General features: G+C 47.7%; 10 protein-coding genes and 1 non-coding gene across 11 annotated transcripts; 5 read left to right on the top strand and 6 right to left on the bottom strand.

Annotated features, from left to right (window-relative positions):
- Positions 1 to 4,498: 4,498 nt before the first annotated feature.
- Positions 4,499 to 4,978, top strand: AO090038000007 (uncharacterized protein; the record flags this gene model as incomplete). The annotated part of the gene is made up of 1 exon (XM_001824949.1): positions 4,499 to 4,978. The coding sequence occupies one exon, from the start codon at positions 4,499 to 4,501 to the stop codon at positions 4,976 to 4,978; it is 480 nt and encodes a 159-aa protein (XP_001825001.1).
- Positions 4,979 to 5,411: 433 nt separating this feature from the next.
- On the bottom strand, positions 5,412 to 7,226 carry AO090038000009 (uncharacterized protein; the record flags this gene model as incomplete). Its single annotated transcript, XM_001824950.3, has 1 exon — positions 5,412 to 7,226. One exon carries the CDS (start codon positions 7,224 to 7,226, stop codon positions 5,412 to 5,414), a length of 1,815 nt encoding a protein of 604 aa, XP_001825002.3.
- A 765-nt stretch (positions 7,227 to 7,991) lies between these two features.
- On the bottom strand, positions 7,992 to 8,605 carry AO090038000010 (uncharacterized protein; the record flags this gene model as incomplete). The annotated part of the gene is made up of 3 exons (XM_023238482.1): positions 7,992 to 8,334; positions 8,362 to 8,514; positions 8,571 to 8,605. The coding sequence occupies 3 exons, from the start codon at positions 8,603 to 8,605 to the stop codon at positions 7,992 to 7,994; spliced, it is 531 nt and encodes a 176-aa protein (XP_023092959.1).
- Positions 8,606 to 9,002: 397 nt separating this feature from the next.
- Positions 9,003 to 10,032, bottom strand: AO090038000011 (uncharacterized protein; the record flags this gene model as incomplete). Its single annotated transcript, XM_023238481.1, has 3 exons — positions 9,003 to 9,235; positions 9,668 to 9,741; positions 10,019 to 10,032. 3 exons carry the CDS (start codon positions 10,030 to 10,032, stop codon positions 9,003 to 9,005), a joined length of 321 nt encoding a protein of 106 aa, XP_023092960.1.
- Positions 10,033 to 12,635: 2,603 nt separating this feature from the next.
- On the top strand, positions 12,636 to 14,307 carry AO090038000012 (MDR family MFS transporter; the record flags this gene model as incomplete). Its single annotated transcript, XM_023238480.1, has 2 exons — positions 12,636 to 12,725; positions 12,787 to 14,307. The coding sequence occupies 2 exons, from the start codon at positions 12,636 to 12,638 to the stop codon at positions 14,305 to 14,307; spliced, it is 1,611 nt and encodes a 536-aa protein (XP_023092961.1).
- Positions 14,308 to 14,371: 64 nt separating this feature from the next.
- Positions 14,372 to 15,201, bottom strand: AO090038000013 (uncharacterized protein; the record flags this gene model as incomplete). The annotated part of the gene is made up of 2 exons (XM_001824954.1): positions 14,372 to 14,712; positions 14,790 to 15,201. The coding sequence occupies 2 exons, from the start codon at positions 15,199 to 15,201 to the stop codon at positions 14,372 to 14,374; spliced, it is 753 nt and encodes a 250-aa protein (XP_001825006.1).
- Positions 15,202 to 15,888: 687 nt separating this feature from the next.
- AO090038000014 (uncharacterized protein) lies at positions 15,889 to 16,423 on the bottom strand (the record flags this gene model as incomplete). Its single annotated transcript, XM_023238479.1, has 2 exons — positions 15,889 to 15,978; positions 16,013 to 16,423. 2 exons carry the CDS (start codon positions 16,421 to 16,423, stop codon positions 15,889 to 15,891), a joined length of 501 nt encoding a protein of 166 aa, XP_023092962.1.
- Positions 16,424 to 17,241: 818 nt separating this feature from the next.
- Positions 17,242 to 17,887, top strand: AO090038000015 (uncharacterized protein; the record flags this gene model as incomplete). The annotated part of the gene is made up of 2 exons (XM_023238478.1): positions 17,242 to 17,718; positions 17,855 to 17,887. The coding sequence occupies 2 exons, from the start codon at positions 17,242 to 17,244 to the stop codon at positions 17,885 to 17,887; spliced, it is 510 nt and encodes a 169-aa protein (XP_023092963.1).
- Positions 17,888 to 19,160: 1,273 nt separating this feature from the next.
- On the top strand, positions 19,161 to 20,176 carry AO090038000016 (NAD(P)/FAD-dependent oxidoreductase; the record flags this gene model as incomplete). The annotated part of the gene is made up of 2 exons (XM_023238476.1): positions 19,161 to 19,555; positions 19,666 to 20,176. 2 exons carry the CDS (start codon positions 19,161 to 19,163, stop codon positions 20,174 to 20,176), a joined length of 906 nt encoding a protein of 301 aa, XP_023092964.1.
- Positions 20,177 to 20,872: 696 nt separating this feature from the next.
- On the top strand, positions 20,873 to 20,944 carry AO090038t00001. The gene has a single exon. It is a non-coding gene; the product is annotated as a tRNA-Arg (tRNA).
- Positions 20,945 to 22,309: 1,365 nt separating this feature from the next.
- AO090038000017 (guanine nucleotide-binding protein subunit alpha) lies at positions 22,310 to 23,593 on the bottom strand (the record flags this gene model as incomplete). Its single annotated transcript, XM_023238475.1, has 4 exons — positions 22,310 to 22,904; positions 22,964 to 23,253; positions 23,312 to 23,400; positions 23,491 to 23,593. 4 exons carry the CDS (start codon positions 23,591 to 23,593, stop codon positions 22,310 to 22,312), a joined length of 1,077 nt encoding a protein of 358 aa, XP_023092965.1.
- Positions 23,594 to 27,443: the final 3,850 nt, after the last annotated feature.

Here is a 27,443-nt window from a genome sequence, read left to right as displayed (position 1 = left end):
ACAATTTAGATCTATTGCTCATAGCACAGCGCGCAACAATCTCGAAGAGATAAGAATACGTACTAGGTAAGACCTGCCATCTAGTCAAAGTAAAGGCGACTAATCTCTATAGTGCTGCTGACAAAGTTTTCCTTCTGGGTATTGAGTCTGGTGCCTTGGGAATTTCCTTACTCCTCTCAGAGAGCTGTGAGTATAATTACCCTACAATATAAACTATATTAACGATACTAGTAATTTCTACAAATAATATTGAAGCGGTCGCGTTCTTTATCGAAGAAAGCCCAGTACCTTCCGTCTATTAGAGCGTGTCTAATACAAGTGAATGGTTCTTTGAGGTGACTAAGCTATATCATGATACTGTATACCGTGCTAACTAATTGAATTTCAAAACAGCATTCTCGGGTGTTTGTGAGACGCAGTCATGATATATGGGGCTTACCTATAAAGAAGCGTGCGAAAAACCGTTATGGTGTACTTATACCATCTGAGGAGGCATCCTTTCAAATGAACATCGACGAGACTCTTGCGTGGATGCAGAAGGCCTTTAACTAGTGACATTTGCTTCGGCTAAACAGCTTTTGACTAATTGGCGATATAATTTTTATTCATTTGAGTAGTCAGTTGATGTAGCCACAATGTATAACCCTCACCCTACTCCTGGCATATCATGTTCGCAATTAGTCCGATATTTATGATCTCCGTCAATACAGGGTTTATTTCGCTTCTTTGTTCTGGATCTTATATAGAAGCATGTCATGCCCACCGTGACATCTGGCACTGCCTCCTACCCTAATTCCCAAGTTCACGCGCTAGACGCTCCTCCCTTTCCCTATAATGTCATTACCCCCTTGGCAATATCACAGGGACCAACACAGTCGGTCAGGCCCCATTCCTCCTCATGTCTTTGGTCTTGCTACTACGAGCACCCCCTTTAGTGAACAGCTGGGGCGAATAGTTTTAATTAACACGGAACTATGCCGGCTAAACATCCTCAATAATCTCGATCCCGATCTCGGCGTGATCGATACCAGTGTTTTTCTGTATGTCTTAAAAGAAGAAAGCTTAGGACATTACCTGGAAGATTTCTTTCGCTTACGGCACTATCCGGTTGAGTGGGCGCACCAGCGACCGAAAGATGCTAGTACCTATCAGCCTTATGAACACCCGTATTGGGAAGACTGTGATTGGTTCACACCTACACTACTCCTGAGTTTCATTTGGCGGCTACGGAAGGGGATGGTGGAACTCGAGATCGTGGAAGATCATGAAGTGATATTAATGGAGTTTGAATGCAAGTTCAACAGGCGTGTCAGTCAGCTGCATATGTCACATGGAAATAGTGGATCTACAGTCGGTTTTCTTCGAACTGATAGTATACTACAAAGATATAGTGCGTTGGCATATCATCTGGAAACAAAGGACAAGGGGCAATATGAGGACTGTCAGGAGAATCTCCGAATAGAATGCGCGCTATATGGTTGCTCTTCCAATTGGGTGCCCGGCGCATATGTACAGCAGACAAACATCACGGAGGATCTCGGGTTTAATCATCGGCAGCTATTACGTTATTGATCTGATGCTTAAAGCTAGGGGTCTATTCGGACAGGGCACCCATCTACTGCCTCTCTACATAGACTTTTTGTCTAGCAGAATAAAACCTCAGCATAATTATAATTCTATTTTATGAGAAGATGCGCTCCCCAGCGTAGGGGGTGACGTTCCCCTGATGTCTCTGAAATGAGCGGAGGTACCCCCCGGAGCGACGGGCTTTTAGACATATACTGTTGGGGATATGGTAGTCATGGTGCGACCTTGATGCCATTCGTGTTTTGGTCGAGTGGGACTAGGATATACTATAGTTTCAATGAAAATAATTTTGTAGATAACCAAGGTGTCTTCCTAGAAATAGGAAGAAAAACCACGAAATGATTGAAGTTAATCTTTTACATAATTGGGAAAGGGGGATCGGGTCGTTCTGTGAGTGGGTGCTTTTGTGGTAATCGAAGTAATCAGTCCTCTCTCATCCCACTGATTTCCCCATATTTGCTGCTTCTGATTATCTGGTTCAATGAGATACTGCCTGGATTTTTTTTTATATTCGAGCCTGAGAGTACAGCCATTTTTAGTATGTTCTCTTTCTCTCGTAGCGCCTTCGAGACCGATAATATTATCCCGTGTCATTGCTGTTATACCAGGATCATGGTAGAAGGAATATTCGCAGTATAGCTCTCCCTATTTTTCAGAGAACATGTTCTCTAGTGGAAGATGTAATACTTCGTCTGGAGCTATGACATCACGGATATTGAGAGTAATTCCCGATTCATGGTACAGCTCATACTTATTTCTGTGGTTCCAGCCATCCTGAAGAGACTTGAAGAATTTACCCGAGTCATACCGGAGGTCACCGAAGTAGTCCGTTATTATAAGGGCCCAGTAACGTGATTTCTTTTCGCCAGGTCGAAAGGTACTCAGATGGGAGCCGAGAAGAAGAGGAAGAGCCCGATCATGTTTCTTGGCCAAGTCGAGCCATTCTTTATGTTTAAAAATAAACTCCCATAGATGCCTTAAGCGAAGGTGACCGATAATACGGCACCAGACATCCTTTAAGACATTAATACTGGGCATTGTAAATAGGAAGGTATCGACTTATAATTCTGAAGGTGGGCACGAGGCTATATATATCTAGGAGGGTGAGCATATCATTGCCTGATTTCCAGTGCGAATTGGGGTGCACAAAAGGCTTACGACTAGTCTAAACAGTATATAAAGATACTCGCCTCTCTAAGAATCAAAAGAAGGCTTTAGCAAGTTATCCTGTCTTCACGAGGCCATGGACTGTATTACACAAAGTTCCGTGCACACCTCTAAGTCACATCCACTGCAGATCTTCCATCGTTATAACCACCAGCGAGCCACACAGCATCTCATTGAGCTCTATGAAACATATACGAGTGACCCTACCGACGAACAGAAGTTACTTGTAGCCATTGAAAAAATTGATAGTATCAATTCACGAATCCGAGATCTTAATGAAGAAAGTCAATTGCCACTTGATTCAGGGGTCATCGATTATGGGGTATTCATATACGGCTGGGAACGGAACAAAACAGATAATTCAAAGCAACAGCTCGAGGTTCTATGTAGAAGGAACCAGTACATGAAAGGTTGGAGCTGTATTCCACCTCATCATGATTATGGATATTTTGATTACGAAAATAATAAGACGCTGTCGGTCATCCTGCCCCTCTGGCTTCAGCTAGTTTGGGCGCTGCTGAAGAAGAAACAATTGGATTTCGTGGATGATGTTGAAGTCACACTGCTAAGCCATGCGAGCAGCGAGGCGTGCTCGCTACAGCCTGTTTGTCTTGATATCCCAACAGTTCTATCCTTGTTACACCAAATGGGCAGGCTGCTGGACAAAGGCAAGAAAAAGCAGAATTGCGTTCGCATTGCATCTGAATATGAGGATACCAGAGAAACCATCAGAAGGATGTTTAAGTTTGAGGGTTTCCAAACGGGCTGGATTCCCTCTAGCATGGAAGAGGAACAGACAATTAGCAGATAGAGAGTTCTGTATCTAAGCTGTTACTTTTATATTGATGTTTAAAGCCCTGTTAATAGTGAAGCCAGGGAAATCATCGTTAAGCTTCTGTTAACCGCCTAGATTGGCATAAAAAGTACTAATAATGTATAGCGGCAGAACAACAGAGGTGGACCTGGATATCCTGGTTGTCTCTCAATGTCTCCATCACATTGTAGCATTCACTGATTGGGCAAAGTAACTTCCATTCTCGGTCTTTCCATTTTTCTGGTAAACATGAGTTCAATCTTTGGGCTAGATTGTAGATGTAGGCCCTTTGTTTGTCTTCAGAATTAAGGCATTCGATATCACAGCACCCCTCGCACACAGTTTGCATCTCGAGGGACTGTTTTGCAGCGAGAACACGGGATAGGGTAGCTTCGACCCGTGCACCCGGACTATAGCCAACAACCTTACGGTCCCAAATCTAGAACATTGTAGTATTCAACTCAGCCCATATAGGGATGAGATTGTTCGCTCCTCGGCGCTTCACCCGGCTGGCATTTCGCACCTTCTTCTGAGGACGATCGATATTTGTTTGAGAGCCACGGTGATGGAGGCGCATTGTAAAGGTCTTTTCAACCTTACAGAGTGTGCGGAATCTCTTTTAAGCGTTTCCACTCACCTAGAGACCCTGAATCTTCACATGTGTAGCGGCATCTCACCCAAGGCCCCATTTCCTTCCCTCCCGAATCTCAAGGCTCTCCGGCTCACGTATAGTCCGACTGCCTTGCCGAGTGGGACCTTGAAGGGATGATTTCGTCTTGTACCGGCCTACGCAACTTTTTCTATGAGGCTACGTCGGGCCTCTCGCCACAGCATTGCCGCGCGCCCGCATCCTACGATTGCACTGATCACTTTCACCTGGCGAATGCGGTTAGATATCTCAGCCGCCATACCACACTTGAGACATTACATATGAGCCTTCGCTGGCGAGACCACGGCGTCTATCCGCCAGAGCCCCGAGCTGTCTTCAGCTTTCGCCACTTCCCTGCGCTGAAACATCTGTTTCTAAACTTGGATGAGTTTCACTCCCGGTTCTGGGCGGGTGATCCTGCTGGCGATCCAGATCTGCTCGTCGAACTTATGTCATTACATCTTGCTGGCCGTATCACGAACGACCTTCATCGTCTAGAGAAGGGTCTGCTTGGTCTTGGTAATGCTCTATCATGCGGCCATTTCCCTAGATTGGAGGAGGTTCTATGGGACCAAAATGAGCAATTAAGTAGCGAGTGTGAACGCCGTGTCCGCCCACTGTTTGCAGAGGCAGGAGTCAGCTTTGATTACAACAGTTGGCCGACGAGTAGCACTACGCTGGGCGAGGGTGGCGGGCTACCCGGCCCCATCGACAATAACCCACCCACTCCGCCATGGGAACAGGAGTACGAAGAAATTTGATGAGAGAGACGTGGAATGCCACAGACAAAATGCGACCCTTTCATCCGTTCTGCACACTGGATGTATGGGCTTGATTTTGGTATCAACAGGAACGTTGCCAACGCGGGTCAGGCCGTCCCCGTCCGCGGAGGCTCAGACGGCAAAGCGCCTGGAAGCTGGTGCTGAGGAGGATATGCGCAAAGTAAGACCCTTACCCTTTGGAATATCTACTTTGTTAATATTAGGGCTATTACAGCTTCTGATGGAGCCCGATAAGTCTTAATCGTTTCAAACCAATGGCGAGATTTCTTCGTCATACTGATCCAAATGGTGATTCACTATTAAACATGTTTTCCGGGTACTTTCTTACATGTTGTGTCTCGTATGGATAATAGGTATACCTAACGGCCGGGATTAGGTACAAGCATAGCTATATGTCAACCTATTTTTCCCCTCACTGGAAGGTCTTCCCTCCCTCAGCAGTACCATTATGCAAGTTCGTCCACCTCTTTCTCAATAGATGAGCAGCAGCCTTTGGCTTCCGATCCCTAGTAAAAACACCTTTCTTGTTCCCGTCCACTCGACTAACACCAACCGCAGTTTGAAAATCCGCGAAATTCCAGACTTGTTCACCTGCCATGGCCTCGAACCGATCAAAGACCCGATGATACATATCCAGCATCTCGACCTGGAACTCCTCGCTCCAGGGAGTAACCATGACAGAGTGCAAGCCCGCCACCGTGTCTGCTCCGTACTCCGTCATGACAACCGGTTTGTCATACTTCTCGGTCCATCCGCGAAGTTCTTCTTCCAGCGCAGCTTCTGCCTCGTCGAGCTCAGCCGTTTGCGTGTACCAACCAAAATACCGGTTTAAGCAAAGCACATCAAAGAGGTCTGCAATACGGTCTGCCTTATAGGTAGCAAGACCCACATTGGCGAAAGTGACAGGTCGCGTCGGGTCAAGCTGACGAGCCAGCTTGGGCAGAGGTGCGAAGTATTCGCGGGCGCCGTCCTCGTTAGAGGCAGGCTCGTTAGCGATGGACCACATGACCACGCTGGGATGGTTTTTATCGCGGTGGATAAGCTCACGGATAGCTTGAGCGTGAGCTTCGCGAGTCTTGTTGTTTATGCGATCTGGGCTGAATGTAGCCGGCGGGTTAGACGTCTGGGCTCCCGCTCCGATGGAGAATGCTAGACCGACGGCGGGTGTTTCATCTATCACGACTATGCCCTGTCGATCGGCATATTCCATGACCTCCTCGGCGTATGGGTAGTGTGAGGTTCGGAAGGAGTTGGCCCCCATCCAGTGCAGCAGCTGAAAGTCGTGCACCATGTAGGCGTCGTCGTGGCCTTTGCCGCGGATATTAGTGTCCTCGTGTTTACCGAACCCGGTGAAGTAGAAGGGCTTGTCGTTTATGAGGAACTGAGTACCCTGTACTTTGACCGTCCGGATGCCCGTTGCTAGCTTATATGTATCAATAGTCTTTTTGGAAGAGTCTATGATGCTGGCATGGAGTTGGTACAGATACGCGGCGCCAGGTTGCCAAAGGTGCACGGATGGTATATGGATAGTCCCGTTCGAGCCTGAGATTGTCGCTACGGTTGTGCCATCCTCATCTAGCACGGCAACCTGAATGGTTCCTTGTGTCGTACTGGCCACAACATTGTAGTCAATCAGCCCGGTGGTGCCTTGCACATCCGTCCGAACAGTGATATCCTGAATGTGCTGCTGTGGCACAGAATACAGCCACACCGACCGAGCCAGCCCAGCATAATTGTAAAAATCATGCTGATAAGTCTGCACCTTCTTGCCCGTCGCCTCGAGAATCTCCACCTTTCCAGGTGGGATCGTCTGATACGTGAGTTCATTGTCGACCGCAATGGTCAGGCGGAATTGTTCTCCGGCAGCAACCAGATCGGTAATATCTGCCTCAAACGGCGTGTAACCGCCCACATGGTCCGCGACCAGATTTTCATTGACGTAGATCCGGCCATGGTGTGTTGCGGCTTCACAGCGCACCAGATACCGTTCTTCGGACCAGCCCTTTGGCACAATCACGTCGCGCTGGTAGTACACCCATCCGACGTGATCGTGGATCTTACTGTCTGCGAAGATGTCATTGTAGGATGCTGGGACCGGGCATTCGAGGGACGTTTTCAGTTGGCTTGTCCATGGTTGTGTACTGTTGTCGTCGGATGCTAGGGCAAATTTCCATAGCCCGTCGAGCGAGATGAGGTCTCGGGTAGTAGTTTGCTGCGGTTTGAGCATGGCCTTCGAGTAGCCTCCTCTAGCCAGATCATCGCGAAGATGATGAGTATGGGTGTCCGTTGGAACAGACAAGGCAAGCGAAAGAAAGGAGAGGAATCCCAAAGTTCTTGAGAACTGCATGGTGGATGGAGTCTACATTCGCAGTTGTCTCTGAGATAATGCATCAGAAACTGACTGACCATAGCAAAATATTCACATTGTTTAAATAGCATCCTGGCACACTCGACGGCTATTGAAACAGGTCGGCAACTGAAAACAGGAGTGCATTACTCAAATATCGCCCACCGGATTGGCTGGTGCGCTAGATTCATATCCCGATATAGATGAAGACTTATTGCAATTTGCGGGGTACATTCGAGATATCCGGGGATAGGGTAGAGTCTGACTAGTAGCGCAGCCAAGACTGTGGGGGGAAACTCAGATGTCGGGATGTGGAGGTTGACTGCCGAGGAGTTTGTAAGCCACTTGTTCATCATAGTTGAAGGCTAAAGTTCTTAGCTGGTCTACCTTGTGCGTTCTTTACAAGGCAGTGGACTGGAAGATTCAAAGATCATGAAACACATGTCTAATCTATCACATAGACCGTGCTTAGGAGGGTAGCTATATCATGGCGTATAAAAGGCGTTCTCTTTCCATTGATTGATATTCGTATCACTACTAAACTGGCGTAAGGATATCCTGTTACAACATAGATTTCTCTCTTGAACATTGAACGGCCAGATCGACTGAAGCGTATCCATGTATCCATCAGATTTAAGAGGCTATCTATTCGGACATAGTAAAGCTTTCTGCTAACGTCACCAACAACTCGAAAACCTTTGTAACATGTTCCACATGAGCTGCCTGGTTGGCATTGACTACACGTATAGCATAGACATGGTCCACCACTGCCGATGTCAAGAAAAAGTCACCCTGTTGGTGTATGGTTTCGTAGACCTTTCTAGCCTTGGAATCTAGTTCTGATGACTGACTAGTTGGCAAGAGGCGGAAGACCGTCAGAGCAAATGCTGGCTGGATAATAATATCAGACAGGTCGAGTCGGCTACGCAACAGTTCGGCAAATTCAATCCCTACCTGAATTCCGTTGTGAATGTGTGCTCTCAACCCACTTAAGCCAAAAGTACGTAGAACAAACCATACTTTCAGGGAGCGAAGCCGACGCCCTAGTGGTATCTGCCAGTTGCGGTGATCCACCACGGTGCCGGTATTGGAAACATTGTTGCGCAGATAGGAAGGATTCACCTCGAGTGCTTCTGCAAGATCTTTTCTATTGCGCACAAAACAACAACTGTGAAGAAGTTAGCACATTGATTCACATGTCACCACTTCAGGAGGTCAACATACCTTGCATCGAAGTTGACAAGTAGCCACTTATGCATTATGGAGCGATCCTGAGAATTATCGTCCGGAACGGTGGCTTGAACATCCTAGTCATCCCCTGTGTACGTTTGGCCTTGGATACCGCATGTGCGCTGGGTCTTTGCTCGCGTATCGCGAGCTCTACCTCACATTTCCAATCTCACGAGTCTTGTTAGAATGCCGAGGGAATACGGATTGCGGTTTATTCCTCGCAACGAACGAATTCTTATTGGTGAATTGGAGAGGTTCTGCCAATGAATGGGCGCAATGGTGGCCTGTGTCACTGATTGTCGGGAATCTTCTTGTGGTTTTGTGGATATGAATATCACCGGGTGGAATATTTGGTCTATTCAACCTAGCTATTAGAACTGCTATGATAAAATTGAAGTTTCCACGGCTTTCCCGCTATCGTCTGCATCACTTCACCCACGTAGAGCCTGCACTGATTGCCTGATTCACATATCTTCTGCTTGCTCCTTCATTCAATATCCAAGTACCCTCGTAGCCTCTAAGCTCGGTTCTGTAGGCACCTGGTGTATTGCACAGTCCACTCTCACCATCATCGCCATCATCATCATCATCATCATCCTGAGCAAAGTACCGTGACAGGAGCAGCCTTGAGATGGCTTGGGAAAGCACCACCATCGATCCTATCCAGGGTTTTGCACCTCAGATAACGGAAGTACGGCGATTTGAAATGATCAAAGATATCGGTATAGTGGCTCTGCTTGTAGACACTGCCACATGGACATGCTCTGTTATAGTTGTCAGATACAGAGCAACTGGAGAGTCTCTGGTATATGAAAACAAGACTAGTTGTAATTACACTAACAGAACTGACACATCCCACTCGTCAGACTTTACTCTAGTGTAAGTATTATACTCTTCCATCTTCTGACACATATACTAATACATGCCAAGGGGCCAGCCGTACGCCCAATACGGACACCGATAAAACATTAAAGAGAAAGCGATCGGAAACAATCAAGACGATGATCAGTTTGTATCCATTGCCCATCACGATATACCTAGAAGCAAGGCCAGCAATAATGCGTCGAACGCGATCAGTGTTGTGTACTGACCAAGAAAGATGATCCAATAGAGATAGTCCATATTTAGCCATGTAATATGGCGGGCAAAATCCCGACCAGCAGAGCTTTTGGTTTTGTCTACGCAATTTATGGAACCCGCACATGATAGAAAAGGTAAACGGGTCACTGTATGTCCAGAGGACACAGAAACACTTTGGAATTTTCTGTGCCTGTCCAAGTGGCTCACATCTATTCCTATAGCATGATGGGCAAACCAAAGAATACACAGGAACAATTTTGTACTCATAGAGTCCTTCAGGCACCCAGACAGGATTGCCAAGTGGAAGAGTACTGTGATGGGCCCGGATGGCACCGAGGTTTTGCAGGATGTTCTCTGCCTACCAAGAGATGCCCATGGGTTATGGGGTAAAGCTCGCTTTGCCCTCAAGCCAGTCCAAATGTCAGTCGACAGCAAAGTCCTGACCTGTGCGGTTTTTCTGGATGCCCTGAAAAAAACTCAAGAAGCTCAACGGTACGATTTGGAAAGAAGCAAAGGAGGTACTCAATGTCTTAAATGGCAAGAGGGACGGTGAAATGGCCACACTTAAGCGACAGTTGGAGGACGCAAATAATGTGCTGCTGGGAAAGCAGCAGCGGACTGATTCCCTATTCTTTCACAAGACATGAATGCGATAGATCCGAAAGCGACACCCTCTCTCCTATCAAATCTCGGTCACACTGGGAAAAGGATCAAACTTTGCAACTGTGAAACGGAAAAGCAAACATATTCAGGGGAAATCATAACGATCACAATAGCTGATCCCGATGAATATCCTCTGCCATGTTTCGACGTCTTGGACATCCAACGGTTTCTAAGGCGAACATTGGGGTTGCGCGGTGCCAGGCATACGTTTGAATAGATTACCGAGGGGTGCTCCACTAGTGTCTACTGCATATGGACAATCTTGGAACATTGTACACGAAGGTTACTATGCGTTTGTCGAGGAGCAGTTAGCAAGAAGCCGTCCCTGGTTGGTGAATATGAACACCGGAGACTCACTGTCAGCGGGCTCTTTCAATCTAGAAGTGGGAAGTTTGCGGTTCATAGGAGATACTAACAAGGTCGTCGATTTCTACTCAACCAGAGTCGATTAAGCGTTGAGTCTTAGGAGGACTTGACGAGCAGGGTCTAACTAAGGATCTCAATTGGTGAACATACGATGTTATGCTAAAAGAACCGTATCGACGCCAACTCCTACGCGATCGCATTGATCGTTTACAAACCTTGGACTTTCACCATCCCGTTGCTCGGTGGCGCCACCCAGGACGAACTGAGTGAGTTTGGTGGTTCTATTAGCGATATTCAAACCCAGTTCAACGAGGCTGCAACCTAGTCAGCAGGACGGTATGTCGATATGACCCGGAGGAGTGGGACAGCGACTCAGAGAAAGACAAGGATGGTCTAGGCAAATGCTTACGAACTAATCTACATACCGCTAACCACAATGACTCGATCAGTGGAGGTGGTAGATAGACTTACCTCGAGCTCTAAGGTGATGCTATTCACATTCAGTATGGGAAGTATATCTCGGACAGAGCAGCAAAGCTTCTGGACTAGGCTATCCTGCTAATGAACACCAGACAAGGTAACCAAAATTCAAAGACGTAGTTACGGGCTCCCAAGGCACTGAAGCCACTCGGAACGTATTATGTCTTTCTTGGAGTTCGCATGCGTATGGACCAAGGCGAGATTCGTCTTACAGGCCATTGAACTATGAGATGATCGGAAAGTCTTAAAGACCATATTTATCTGACTAGCCATCTTCAAATGCTTTAACAGTATTGATATTCGAGAGCCCTTTATTTCCATCCAACCTAGGCTTTGTCGGCAGACGAATCAAGCTGTTCGACTTTGAGACAGCAGTTCAGATGTATTCAGTGGATATCATCACGATGGAGACGGTTAATCCAGACATGTATCCTCTGCCCTCCATCGAACTGTTGAATATGCAGTTTGCATTTGCTCGTGCATTGCGTTTGAGGGGTGCCGCCGATCTTGACCAGGAGGAGGTGGATAGCAGTGACTCTGAAAAGAGGAGGATGTACTGGTGGCTCAACCTCGAGGTCGAGCATACAACCTTCAAGAGAGCCAGTTCCCTTCGAGGGTCTCAAGTCGAACGTCCACCAAAGGAGCGCCAGGCTCCCGTGATACTTCGTGGAGCTTCAGCCTTTTTGTCAGAAGCCAGCATTAATTAGCTGGAATTGAATTCCGTTGTCGAGCTAGACTTTTACATGCTCATGCAATGGTAGAAGGTTTGCCAGTAGCATGTCCTCGTTAATCTACTGTCCCACTGAGAGTTATCCATTAATCTAAAAGGTTATATGCACTAAAAGGTTATATGCACAATCCTACCCAGAGCAACCCCAAGGAGAAACAAGACAAAGCCGACCAGTGCTACCACGGATACCATTAGAGGTCGGCTAGCGGTGCGGCCTGGAGGTCATATTGTCTACCCTTACTATATATAAGAGACCAGTTTAGAAATAATAATTAAATCACTATAGCCTCGTTATTTTAATGTTACTACCCAGGAAGTATTCGTCTTAATACAAAGGATTCTATTTCAGTTCAGTAAACGTGTAATAAAAAAAGAAGAAGAAGAAGAAGAAGAAGAAGAAGTTAGTGAAAGTGTATACCTTTGAAGTGCCTCGTAAATGTTGTGCTACGCGGAGGTACATTAAGGGCGACCGCTGGAACCACTTCTTGAATATCGAGTTTTGGCGTGGCCCGTCCAAAGCATGACAGGTTCCATTGAAAGCCTGAGTGAAAATAGCAAGAGCAAAAAGACCATGCTAAAGCACGCCAGTGAGAATTCCACCGTCGAGGGGTAGGGCTCAACGCTGTACAGGATGACAAAGGCAGCCTTGCCAGCGGATAAATAGGGGTGCCACCCACGCTATTCTCGGCCTTCTCACAGGTCAATGTAGAGTTAAACCGAATACAACTACCTTTGCAGCCATGGGTTCATCTGATCATTCGGTTCTTTCCTCTATTCGCCTCAGCCTGGTTATGGTTGCGCTATGCCTTGCTGTATTCCTGACTGGGATGGTAAGGAGTCCAGCTTTGTAACACCAGCTGAAATTGCAGATGTTAACATCGTCTTTTAAAGGACCAAACAATCCTCGCGACAGTGACCCCGTCATTAACGAGCGAGTTCCACAGCATCGATGATCTGGGGTGGTGGACTGCCGCATACCTGACCATGCTCAGCGTATTCCAGATTCCGTATGGCAAGCTCTACAGTCTGTTTTCAATCAAGATCGTCTATCTTTCGGCGATTGGGATTTTTGAAATAGGCTCTCTAGTCTGTGCTACGGCGCCTAACTCCATTGCCATGATTTTTGGTCGCGCGATTGCCGGCGCTGGAGCGGCTGGCATTTTTACCGGTGGAATCATGATCACCACAAAGATTATCCCGCTCGATCGCCGTGCCTCCTACCTGGGTATCATGTCCGCTGCCTTTGGTGTTGCTGCCATCGTAGGACCTTTCATCGGGGGCGCCTTTACGGACAGATCTACATGGAGATGGTGCTTCTACATCAACCTACCACTGGGGGGCTTGAGCATCTTGGTATGTTTTTTGCTCGTGAATACACCGGTGGACTCCTCAATCGCCTCACTGTCATTGTGGGATCGAGTCCGCCAATTTGATATCTTTGGGATGGTCAGTATGATGGGTGGCATCGTTTGCTTGCTCCTGGCACTCCAATGGGGCGGTACCCAGTACCCCTGGAATAGTGGAAGGATTATTGCATTGCTGGTGGTGGCTGTACTCCTCATGGTGGCATTTGTTCTCCTTCAGATATTTGTCCCCGGGTCCAAAACCATCCCCCGCAGCGTTTCGAGACATGCGTCGGTATGGCATGCCGTCGGATACGCCATGTGTATCACGGGAGGGATCTACGTGGCCATCGTCTACATTCCAGTGTGGGTGCAGGCGGTACAACACAAATCAGCCCTGGATTCAGGGATCATGCTGACTCCACTGATCGTTGGTTACGTCGTATTCTCCGTGATCGCTGGAGTCCTCACTTCCGGGGTGGGCTATTACAACCCACCAATGATCCTGGGGACCATCCTGGCGAGCGTTGGTGCTGGGTTATTATCGACCCTGTCCACCAACACCTCTAACGGGTGTCTAATTGGGTACCAGGCATTGTACGGTATTGGTGTCGGGCTAGGTTTTGGCCAGCCTAGCTACGTCGTGCAAACCGTATTATCTGAGGCAGATATCCCGATTGGTGTGACCTTAGTGACTCTTGTCCAACACCTAAGCTCGGCTATCTTCGTCGCGGTCGCTCAGGGAGTCTTCCAAAACACCCTTGCGCACACCGTCCGGTCACTGGCGCCAGGTGTTGACCCTGCGAAGCTAACAAAGCTGGGCGCGACGCAGCTGAGTCAGTTCGTAGACGATCAAGACATGCCACACGTTCTAGAGGCGTACAGCACCGCAATTGCACGGACGCTCTACATCCCAATGGCCCTCAGCTGTGCATCCGTGCTAGGGGCCTGTCTCACACCATGGATTTCAATGAAAAAAGCCAAGCCACAGCCAACAGAAAAACAGCCGACAGAAGACAAGCCGACAAAGGAAAAAGACGGTTGCACATCAGGGGTTAACGAGGCCTAGACTTACTCTCGTTGTCGATCATTTCTTTGTTATTCGTTATAGACTCAATTTCGTTTCTTTATTCCTACAACTTGATGCGTTTTGGCCTTCCTTCCCATGGGAGCACCGTCTCTCCATCCCTGTATTCGCCCCCTGCCGGCCTCCACATAATCCAGACGGGATGCGCCTGAACCTCGTGTATTAATCTCCTCCCTTGCGTACTCCGTTCCTTGTGCTCCGAGAACCTCATTCGTGGTCGCGCGATAGCCACAAATCCATACCGTTGATACAGTGCAAACCCCATCTCCGTAGCCTCGAGATACCCTTCCATGCCCAGTGCATCCATATGGCGGACGAACTCGTCCATAATAAGCTCCGTCGCGCCCCGCGAGCGATACTCGGGCAGTGCCCAGAGCGCATTCCCACCTATACCGACGTCAATCGACAAAAGAAAAATAAAAATAAAAATAACAAACACTAGGCAGACAAAAGAAAAGACATACAAACATGTCTATCCCCCATCAACCTCCCCCTCCACGCCCACAACTGGGCATAAAACTCCTCAGCCAATAACCTCATCTCACTCCCCTCCGGAAACCACTTCGCCTCAACCTTGGGTGCACCCGCGCGGTACGGATTACTGTGATGAATGTGGTACATTCCTCCGGCGACAATCCGTCCGGATTCAGTATCGTAGCATTTCAACCAGATGATGTTCGGGTCGGATTCAGCCGCTTGACGTAAGGACTTTTTCACATCCGCAAGGGCTGTCGCTTCAGCCTCGTTGCCTTCCCCAAGGTGGGCGAACGTTAATTCCCCAACGGCTTGGAGGGGAGAGCTCCACGAGGTCCAGTAGCTGGTTATTAGCTCGTCCCAGTCTTGGGTTAGATTTGCGCGTGAGACTATGAGGGGCATCTTCGTTTAGTTCGTCTTGTCCACCGTATTCTGTGAAAGTTGGTATTCTATCCTTCAGAGGAAACGACAGTCATGGTCATGGTCAAAGAAGAGGGGCATGTCACATTTCTAACAATTAATCCGGGGTACGAGCAAAGATATACGAGGCATCTAAAGCAAGTCGTAACACATGTATAGCAAACGCACCAATAAAACAAAAAAAAACCCATTTCCCAAACTCCCCGAACAAGGCCGTGTCACTACACCATCGTCCTCGGCTCCTGGATAACGACCGAGCTAGACTTATTCGCATCCACCGACGACGTCCCAGTCCCACCCTCTGATGTCCGATCACCTATGGATCCAAGCTTTCGACTCCACCGTCCCGAAAAGCCCTTCTTTCCTTCACGAAGCAGCCAACCTCGTGCGGAGTAAACCAGGGGACGGAGGGTGGGTAAGCACGCGGCGATCAAACCTAGACTGACTTCGATCATGCTCCACCAGAGCATTGTGGTGACGGTTTCTAGACCGTTAGACATAACCCTCTACGAGGTAAGGTAAGGGAGACTCACGATCGGGATCATATCCAGCCTCGTACCCAACCAGAAAGACGATCAGGTAAATGGCCAATCTCACGACAGAGGCTGACAGCGCCCTAGTGGAAACCGTATCAGCGGTGGATGACAATTAGAATTCCAACAGGGAGCGTTACATCAACCCCACCCCGAATATACAACTCAGGGCAATCTTCCGTCTCACAGACATTTGAAGCATCCAAATCTGCATGTCATCGTCAGCCTAACTAGCATCATGTCACATGATCAACCCATACCTTCGGAAAGGGCAATAACAGTATCGCCAAATCAGTGATCAGGTCCGAAATGACCAGCGCCGATTCAGCGGCAAGGGGGTCTCCACATTTCTCCCTTACTTCCTGGATAGGCGCCCAATGGAGGTAGATCTTTGTCTTGCAGCCGAATAAAAACAGGAGAAAGAATGTCACGGCCCATACCACCGTTACAGCGAGGCAGATGTTGGAGACAATGGCGAATCTGGATTTCGTGTTCGAGACAAAGATCCGGCGGTAGAAGAGGATGATACTTGCCTTGATGAAGCCGTATGCTGCGATCATGAAGAGTTGGAAGTAGAATTCAATCTTGGCTTCGGTTTCGTAGGCGCGGTTGTACTTTGCTAATGCCTTTTTGGGATCGTCGCTTATGGGGTAGGGCGTAGGGTATCCCATTACGTGAACGGAGTAGCCTTGCAGATCTTCGTGAGCGGTTACCATATTGGGTGTGAGGTGCTGGTACTAACCATAGATGAAGCATATGCCCATTCCAGTCACCATAATCTGAGTCATGGGAGACGTGTCAGAGGCATGCCTTATCTGCAACGTAGGATGGGGGGTATACCGCTGCGGGCACGAGCAGCCAGTCATCCAGTCCAAGGCGAACCTTTTGCTTTCCTCGAGCGAGGAAACGAAGCATTACACATGCTAGACAGACGATGGGGAGGACTATACCGGCTGCTAGCACTTCGCCGGCTGAAGCAAGCGCAAATGAGAGGTGCGTCCAATGTGGACTAGATTCCATGGTGGGCCTCTTTGGGTGAGTGGATTGGGTGGACCTTAATGGATCTGCGGGTTTGTGAGTTGTAAAACTTTCCATGAGGATTCATGCTGCCTTCAATGAACCGCTTATATGTTCCCTCCCCTCTCGTGTGGAGGTCAGAAATATTTTCTTTAAGCAAGGATGAGGCTGACATGGTGCATGACTACCGCGTGTATGTTATAATTGGGTTATCGCGTTGACTTTGGTGTCCAGAATGTCCAGTCAGCCTCGTAATTTTAGAGCACCTGCATAACTGGGAACCGAGTGACGAGGCGGGGTAGAGGGGGCCTGACTACGAGAAATGTGGCCTACGTTTTCACCTGTTTTGGTTGTCCTGTAGGCCCTTGCCCTCATCTCTTTCTCATTAGCTTGTTCTCTATGACGGGCGATTACTGATATCCAGACACGCCTGGAAACTAAGGATTGCAGCGGTATACTGGAGCAACCGAAGATGGGACACGCAGAAGAAGAGGAATATGAATCGCTTTCTTCAGAACATGGCACTCAAAATACATGGGAGGCACGAGAAAGAGCGGGCTTTCTGGCTTGGTTGAAACCCCATTTTCTACTTGGACTACTCTTTCTTTCTATATTGTTCAATGTTCTGTTGATTCTTGGCTGGACATCAAGTCGAGATGAATTATCTGCGCCTAAGCAGCCCGTCTGGGTCGGTTCTAGTTACAGACGGGAAGAATTGAAACTAGGATTCACGAAGGAAGACACAATGTGGTGGAATACCAAGTACAGCGGCTCAAATGAGAGAGAAGTCAGTGATCTCTGGCACAACGAGATCCCATGGGAAAGCGGGATCATCGCAATCGACAAACAAGAGGCAAGTTCATTGGGACTGCCCGAGTCGCAGTCGTTCCCGTGGGACGTGACAAAAGGGATCTATATCCTGAATGCACATCATATTCTCCATTGCATTGTAAGTCTTTCAGCATGCTTCATCCGATTCTCACATGTTGAGAACTCTAGCGCAATTTATACATTTCCATTGAGGAATACCGGTACAATCGTCCTCAGAGTGTTACTTATCCTCATATCTTGCACTGTCTAGACAGTATCCGGGTGGAGACCATGTGCGCGGCCGATGATACCCTACGATATGTTCCTTTAAATAATATGTCCGGATTCAAGCCCGGAGATGGACAGAAGCGCATGTGCCGCGACTGGCATCAGATACAGTCCTTTGTCAAGAAGCATGACCCATGCTATCGGTATGTTTTTCCTGGGGATGACAGTGTCTCTAATTTGGAAAGATTCAAATATTGTCCCAATGATTCGCCTTACATACCCAAGATTCGAGAGTACTTTAGGTATAGTGATGATTGGCTACCGTTTCCATAGAAGCTTTTTGCGTATATAGTAAAATGAGAAAAGCATCGTTTAACACCTATACTCCATAACATGATAAGATCATAATGGCATCCGTTATCATCCAAATGTCAAATTAAGCTTTCCCCCGCGTACCCTATTTCATCCTCATCTTGATCCTCCATATCACAGGCAACAATACTTGGGTTCGATGACGGCCATGTCGGGGTTTGCATTAGGCTCGGCCTCGGGGATTGGAATTGGATTGGCCATTGCGGTGGCTGCAACTAAATAGAGGACGTAGTGAGAGAACTGCATGTTTTGGGCTTTTGAGATCTATATCGATGAGTCGAGGTCAGCCTACTGTTCCTTAGTTCGAAGTATCATTGAAAGGAGTAACCGAACCAGAGTGATTTGACTATACGAGGCTTGGAATGCTCTTCGCAGGTTTCTGCTCCAGAGATTTATGCGTATGTCTCCAGCTAGACTATATATGTGCAACCCTCTAATAATTTCGTTATTTTATATGTCATGACTCGTTCCAGCATCAGATGATCATTCCTGCAGCAAGGATGAAGAGCTACCGATGCTATGTGCCTCGTGTTATTAACTTTTAACTTCTTCTATTTACTCTGTTTATTTAATTGCCTTTCTAAAACGCCTCGTTGGTTGCATTTCTATTTTTATTGGATCTGCATTCTGCGACGTTGCAGGACGGACACCACCTAAAATAGGGCAACGTCCCGTCATCCGCTCCGTTTCTTTGTCTGTATTTGGAGCCTTACCTGTATCGAATCCCTGTTGTCTTGTAACACCGACTCGGCAGCCAGTCAGAAGATGATCATTGTGCAGGTGGTGGGGTAAGACACATTCACTACCATACGTTCCCCTCCTTTGCAAATTGCGTGTAACGGGTATCGTTGCCTAATTGCCTCACTTGCCATACATAACAGACCTGCGGCTCCCCCTCCTTATTTCACTTCTTACTTTGAACTCCCAATTCCAACGATTATCCCAGAAAGCATATCCAATACCTCTTGATTTCTCAACACTATGGACTCGGTGGTAGATGTCCTGATTGCCGGCGCCGGTCCAGCCGGTCTCACCGCTGCCCTCACACTGGCCCGCCAACTTCATACAGCCGTCGTATTCGACAACAAAAGCTATCGCAATGCGAATATCTCCCACATGCACATGATCCCAACATGGGACCACAGAGATCCTGCTCAATTCCGCGCTGAAGCTCGCGACGAAGTTCTCCATCACTATGACACGATTAAGATCGAAGACGTGGACCTCAAAACAGCGGAGAAGACTAGTGATGGACTCTTCCAACTTGTTGATGCCAATGACAAGGTGTGGAAAGGAAGAAAATTGATTATTACTACTGGTTCAGAAAATGTCTTCCCTGATATTCCGGGATACGCAGAAGCGTGGGGTCAGAGAATGTATACTCATCATCAACCCATTATTCATTGGAAGATCGGCGATCCTAGCTAACACAGTCCAGTTTCCACTGCCTCTTCTGCAAAGGATATGAAGACCGCTCTACGGATAGAGCTGGCGTGCTCGCCATTCAATCTGCCGGGAATGTCCCGATGGCAATGCATCAGACGGAATCAGCCGCTCAGCTCGCCCGAAAAGTGACCATCTACACCAACGGAGCGGAGGAACTTGGTGCTCAGATTTTCTCAACCCTAACAGACAAGGACAAGACCCGCTTCACAGTTAACAATACCCCGATCAAGAAGCTCACCCATACCGGCTCCTCTATTCACCTAGAGCTCGCGGACGGCATGACTAAGGAAGAAACCTTCCTGGTCCATAGCCCTAACACTACTGTCAAGGGCCCGCTTGCCAGTCAGCTTGGTCTGGAGCTTACGCCCATGGGCGACATCAATGCCGCACCACCGATGCATCAGACCAGCGTGCGTGGTGTCTTTGCGGCGGGTGACTGCATCACTCCGTATAAGGTTATCGCGGGCGCGATTTCGAGCGGTTGTAATGCAGCGGTGGCTGCTTCGGCGCAGTTGTTGGCGGAGAAGCATGGTCATCAGCCGCTGTTTTAGTTGCCTTGCAATGTTGCAATGAGTCTTGAGCGATGGTACTCGTTGCGACCGTGTTCCTTACGGTGAGGCTCTTTATCAATCACGCGCTTTACTTCATTTAGGTGTTAGAATAACCTTGCATTTAATGCTTGTCTCTCATCGTCATCGGGATGCTAGTGTATGTTCGTCGCGGGCGAAGAACAACCTGGTGGATGGTTGACAATTGACCGAATAGTCTGCGATCAGAAAATCGTGAAACAAAGATCTTAGTTCTTGCATCAAGTGATATTTCTGTACCGAAGGAGGAATGTGTTGAAGATGAAGTTGAAAAATAGTACAGTTGCAGTAATAGTAGACAGCACAAGTCTTGGTAACTGGCATATGGTAAAAGTAGTACCAAGTAGTTGTGTTGTATGTTTGGTCGCGGATGTGGAATGGAAATATATAAATCAGACTCCCCTAAATGACTCCCCACACCGGTGAAACAAAAACCTCAAGTAAAGCAAATAATTACTTTTTCTATGTATATTCATGAAGTATATGAACAAAATCACACATGTCATTGTTATAATTGTCTTTTTTGAAATTTTGGTAGTACCCTGAAAGAATTGCTGCTGTTCATCCAGTGCAAGCAGAGCCTTCTAAGTTTCGTTCCTGATTTTGGCAGAAAAGTACTATTGGACTATATATGCATTAAGCTAACCTCCTTGACAACAAGGCCGGCTGGCCCAATGGCAAGGCGCTTGACTACGAATCAAGAGATTGCAGGTTCGACCCCTGCGTCGGTCAATCTTTTTGGTTTCGATTTTTTCTCCCTCGCCAGCAAAAGCGGCGTCGGGATGGATCCACTCCACAAACCAACCCTAAGTAAAGATGAGTGGAGTTCACCCGCTGACCCTTCTCCTCTTATTTTGCTTTTTCTTGTTTATCATTCCCATGAGAATTCCATGGGGTCATATTTATTTCTCAATATTGCAAATTGGGTTTACACTGCGAAATAAGACCGAGCTAACTCTTTCTAGCCTGATAGAACATGTCATCTGAGCTGTGCAGAGAACAGCCACAGACCGATCGCGCAGGAGACTTCAGAGCAAGACCCTGTGTAATTGTATATTTAAGGATCATTGGAACAGGACAAGCATTGGTATTCGCGCGGTTTGTTTTAATCGAGAGGACAGAGAGGTTGCGCATTGTAGCTGGTAAGGCAGCATTGCTATCAATATACGGCTTAATGCATAGGATATTTTGCGTCCTAACTATCACTGGCTTTGTTCTAATGTGTTGGGTGAGGTTCCATGGCCGACAGGAGCTGAGGCCCAAGACTGGGGCCATCTTGGGCCGCATGGATTATACCCCACAGTCCTCGGACTTGCTGTCGTAGACAAATCGATAGTAGAGGTACGTTGCGCCAATGAAAGAGGTTCACAATAGATATAAAACGCCGTTGGCCGTTTTCTTCGTTTGAAGGCAGGAGATACGTTTGACGGAGAGTCGCGTGGCGTAGAATGCTCTGGACTCTAATCCATGAATAAAAATCCAGCCACTGCCAGGAAAGAATAAGAAGAGCAAAGTGAGGCGTAAATTGCGACGTCGGAAAACTCAAAAACCAATAATGAAACGATCTAGCAATTCAATTGGCTTGTTTGGATCGATGGCTGAGTTGATCACTTATCAACGCTGAGCAAACACATCCGACGCGGCAAATTATAGGTGCTAGGGCAGCCCCCTGTCAAAAAGTGGCGAACGACCGCTCTATTCTCGCTACGACTATGCAGGGGATAATTTGGCCCGTCTTGAGACGTCATACAAACAACGTGGACACCATTATTGGCTTTGACGTAGTTCTGCACCTGGGTTGATACCGGCATGTTGGAGGAGGATGGCACATGGACATAGTTGGGTGACGCTTATTATCCTGGTAGTCGCTATTGTATATCCTCATCGATTATTGATTGATTAGAATACATGGATATGCAAGGTCTCAATAGTCTAGTAATTGCAGAAATAATATATGGACACGGGGAAGCAATTCGAATATTATCCGAGCCTGTGCGAGCAAGGTGGGGTTGGAATATCATGAGAGGAACCAGCGCCAGTAAATAGCCTAATGCCGAATAGAGTTGGTTCAGCAGTGTGTAGAGATCCAGCGGACAATCAAACCATGTTAACAACGGACGAAGCATATGACAAGATCGTCTTACCAAACTCTTCAGGTCTCCTTAAGCTGGTGAAAGTGACAGAGATCGAGCGGCTAGACTTCTGCGCAATGGCCGAGAAGGTGTTATAGAGATAATCTTTGACATCGTCAACCGACTGGGGATCTCCACCAAATGTCCCCCAGTTTTCAATTTCGGTACTGTCGAACGGCATGGTCTTCAGCTTGCGTTCTAACTTATCCATTTTATGGATAAACAGAACTATCTCAACATGGTTGAGTCTTTCAGTAGAGCATACGCTGTTGAACAACGTCAACTCTTCCGCCAGACGATTTGCATTATGTTCTTCCGTTAAGCACTGGTCGTAAGATCCTGCGTCTACGAAATATAGGACCTTTGTTGCTCCGTCAAATATGCGGTCCCATTTCTTTCTTTCCCCACGACTCCCGGAGGCATCACAGAAAATTACCTCCGACGGCCCGTTAGTATACCGCGCCATGGTTATTCCTGTCGATTTCGTGTAACACCACATTGAATCCTCTAAGGTGGGTATATAATTTGGTTCCGTGATGCGATCAAGAGAGTTTAGGAGGCTGCTTGGTCAGTTGGCTTAGGACTTTTGTGATAGAGATCGAGGGACCGAAGCACGTACTACTCAGCTCCATCATCTATACACTCAAGTTTCACTTCATCCAGGAAACCACATTTCTGTACATACCCCCATATGTCTGTCATATCCGTGCATATCTCGGCCATTCTGCCCTGTCCTTGCTTGACAGGTAACACATACAATGACTCTAGTAACTGAGCGACAGAATCAGAGGTCTCGCGCATAACTGCGTATTCTTCATCAACACTATCTCTAGTATCGTAACGTCCTTCTCCTACTTCTAGGAGCTGTCGCAAATGATTGCTGAGTGACTCGAGGACAGTGACTTTCGACTGAAATAGTTGAGAAATGTCTGACGGACCCCCAACAAGGAGGTTTAACACATTCAACGCCGTCGACTTGCCGCTTTTCGAGGAGCCGAGAAGGAGGACCCTTTGCGAGGTTGGTACCACGGGTGTGTTTCTCAGGGGACTGGTCGCCTCAGAAGGATATGGTGATGTTTCTCCGCCCCATAAGTCCCACAGAGCTATTGAGGAGAGCCACTGGCTACTTCTCTTTGCTTGTCTCACACTGAGAAGACTTGTAGCCCGGCTGCGCTGCCTGGTAGGAAACATGGCCGAGACTAAGCTGGGGGCAGTGCGAGGTCGGCTTAATCCCTCTCTCAGACTCCATGCTCGCCCTGCATTGATACTGTGGGTGGGGTGTTTATGACCTGATCTGTATTCCGTGGGTTTCCAGACGCTGCTGGCTTCTTCATTGCTCATTATTGAAAACGCTCTCTCTGTAGCATTGTCGTCAGAGATTATACTAGCCTCCCCAGGCGATGGCTTCACTGTGGTCCCTCTGAGGGCGTGAACCATGGTGGATCTGGCTGCTGAGCAATAAACCCTCGAGCTGAAGAGATCCGTGTCAAAGGCGAATCGTGTTTCTATCAAGCTCAGGTCTTCTGGAACGGTGCTTTTCTTGGTCATCTCCGAATCTGAGTCCCTTAGCCAGAGTAAAGAGGAGGTATCATCTTTAATGCGGTTGAACACGACCCGACTCTCGGATCTTTGCAGAAAAAGGCTTTGTTCGATAATAGATTTACTAAATGGGGATTAGTGACATAAAATCAATGTTCTGCGGTCGCAACGTACCACTGAAGCGCGGTTAGAAGAAGATTCAACGCATTAACTTGATTGTTCAGCAGGGATTGAAAATCGGTAGTTTCTTTCTCGTGCCACAAAATTCCGGTTTTATCCCGCATCGTGAGATGATCTTGCTGCATCCGAGACAGGCGCTGGTCCAGAAGCGACATGATTGCCTCGCAGCAGCTTAGTGAAGTTGTGATGTCGAGGGAAATTTGTGAATCTTCTCCAATAGGGTTACCTGGGCCGAGAAGGTCGAGCACTTGTTTGATCTGGCCAAGGGCAGCATTGAGAGTTGATAGCTGCCCAATAAGGATTTTTGCTCTGAGACCGATACTCGTCTAGCGGCCTTGCAAGTCAGTTAAGGTCTTGATGCTTCGGGTCGCCAGGTCGATGATCCCCAATATCGACCCGACTGCACCGACCACCGATAAGGGGTCCATTTCCGTAAATCAGATAGCGTGCACTGGTACAACCATGTACTACCCCGATACGTATCCAGAGTTCATCTTCGAGGCGGCATTGCGGGGTAGTTAATCCTGGTTGTGAGTGGGGGATGATCAGCCGTGCCAGCTGGCAAACACAAACGAGGCTGAGATGCGCACAGCCTCCCTCGGATTGCCTCGTCACAAAAAGCAAAGAAAGGCCCGGTAGCTGGACATCATAACACTCATACTCCTATATCTTATTGTAAACAGATCCTTGACCATATTACAACCCTCTTGAAAAGACTTCCCAGTAATGACTAGAGTTAATGTTGGCCAGGGATGGGCTGGTTTTTAAGGTTAAGGGGCGGCTAGGGCTTATCTCGAGAGAGACTACGGATGAGACTACAAACTGGTAGATCGACAAGATGTGCCTTCAGAAGAAGATCTCCATCTGGATCACAGTCAGGATGAATAGGCGGAGTTGGAACGATGCGATGAGAGCTCGCACAACTAACTGAAAAGGAAGGAAAGGTCAATAGAAAGAGAAGAGTAAGGACCAAGGAAGTAACAGAAAGCGGAAGAGAAGAAAAAAAGAAGAGAGAGACAATTTTAAGATCCACTCCGGATTTCCATCACGTTAAGAGGGGCAAAACCAGACGCAGTCCCCCAGGCAGAGCGAATACTTTCATTCGGACCCCGAAGTTTGAATGAAGAGTTGCAAAACCAGCTTTATCACTCATGTGGTCCGTCTTCTCATTGGAGGTCCATAGACAAGCTCTTCTCCATCAGGCGCCGGACGGCAAAGTGCGTTGCCTTTGGATACATTAAAGGTAAACGGTGGCGAAGCAACAAGCTTTACTAAGGATGGGTATATACAAACCATCACTTCAGCGCCACTGCCTTGATTAAGAGATATTGCCGCCTGCTGAGGCTCGTGAGGCAACATAGTCTCAGGATCATAGCGACCCTTTAATCGTACAAAGTAATAAATACTTTGCTGTTCCTGCAAAAAGCTTGCTAAACTGATACCACTGTCAACGAGGCCATAGAGAACACTTCGCATTTCAGAGGAACTATCGCGGGTCACAAAAAGCTGACACAGTTCACGCAAGATTCGTTGTTTCGTAAGATCCCTACCATGAGGGGCAGACTTGAAACGCGCTATGTGCAGAGCTGTTTTGAGTCGCCATTCCTCTGCATCCTTTAACCGAGCCATGGAATCTAATTCTCAGAGATATGGTTATATTTCGCACATAAACTGAGGTAAGCCTGTCATACCTTGATCTGATGTCTGATCCATTTTGATGTCGGAGAGTAACCATTGAAATATGCTTTTGAATGCCACATTCTCATCTGGCGAAATGCTGGCTGAGATATTCCGTGGTGAAAAGGCCCATCGCTCGAAGGAAAGAAACACGATCATGGCGACACTCGATCGATACAGCGCTTTGCTATACGATGAGGATCTTATGAGACTCAATAGCATAGTCAACTGAAGTGCACTACTTTCGTCCTGATGGACGTTGTGTTCCAATTTTCTCATGGCGCTGATTGCGTCGCAAAGGATCCCAGAATCATATCCTAGTATATCGCACATTCGCCAAGCGGTCTGCTGCACACTGTATATGAATCGTTGGTATTCCCTATCAATCACCGTGTCCGGGTACTGGTGATCAGCGTAAGGGTCCGTCTGGAGGCGGAAAAGCAAGATCTCCTGTCGCCGAATCTTAGTGTGAGCCTCGCGAAGCTTACGTCGGAGCATTATCAATTCATCTTCGTCCCCTTCGTGCTGTCCGTGGATAAGGCGCCTAGCAGAGGGAACTTCATTAACAGCAAAACTTCCTCTTCTTCGACGAATGGTATTTCTCGGACTGAATGACCGCGAGTCACTGTGTTCGCTGCTTGAAGAAATGCCGTCCCCGCTTAGATGCGAACTTTGGCTCGGAGGGAATGTAATTGCCCGTGCTACCATACTTCCGCTGTTGTCCATTGTAGAGCGCCTACGATGATGTTTGCTTGTGTTCTCCTCCTTAGTATGGGAGCGTTGAGGATGGACCCCAAAGAAAGACAGCGCTGAGTTCATTTGGGAAACGGGCGCTCCGGGGATGTGCGATAGACACACATCCCGACGGTACAAGCAAAGGGTGGTCGGCAGGTTAACATATCTGAATGCGATCAGATGAACAGTGTTCAGGGGATGGTGACACAAAACCTTACAAATAACGCATTATGTAGGTGAACGTAGTCGACTGGTCATCTTAGTCGTCCCAGATGTCCGGAAGCAATTTAGGCCACTGCAGGCGTTTGGAAGGCGCTTCATAGCGCCCTAAACCCTGCAGCCATAAGGTTACACTGTCTGCTGGCAGGTTTAGATGACATCAGTATATCAAATCAATGAACGTTCAAGCCCGCACCGATAATATGTTTACGCTGGGAAAACCTGCGTCAACGTACGGAAAGAATTCGCAGGGGCATTCGATGCTCCCGAACGGCTTCCTGTGCTTGTTGAGTTGGCAGCTGCCGATAACTGGGCTACACGTAACTCATATTCCCCTATTAAGAGAGACAATGCAGGGATATCCTGGATTTGGCTGCATATGTAGCGTTGCTGTCTCAAGAAGCCGGCCACTCAGCGCGTTTCCTGGTAGTGGTCAGCTGAGCCCATTTCCACGATTCGGAATTACTTCGTGTTGTAAGACAGGATGAGCCGATTGGCTTTAAGCTGGATTGCTTTCGGACTTGTCTTTGCTATGGCGTGTTCCATCCTCTACTATTTGTCAATATAAATAGGTAGGCAAGGTTTGTATCCGCGACACGAAGTCTGTGTTACGATGGACATGGAAATGCTCGGAGACCAACAACATAACAACCTAACAAGTGTAACGAATCTACCATGCAGGATAATGTACAACGGAACGAGGATTGCAAAGAAGATGCATCCTAGAGTCAACGCGAGGCTTCTCGAAA

The sequence above is a fragment of the Aspergillus oryzae genome, chromosome 6 (genome assembly GCF_000184455.2).
Source record: "Aspergillus oryzae RIB40 DNA, chromosome 6".
Classification (NCBI taxonomy): Eukaryota; Fungi; Ascomycota; class Eurotiomycetes; order Eurotiales; family Aspergillaceae; genus Aspergillus; species Aspergillus oryzae.
Note: the sequence above shows the minus strand (reverse complement) of the source record. Positions and strands in the feature narration are given on the sequence as shown.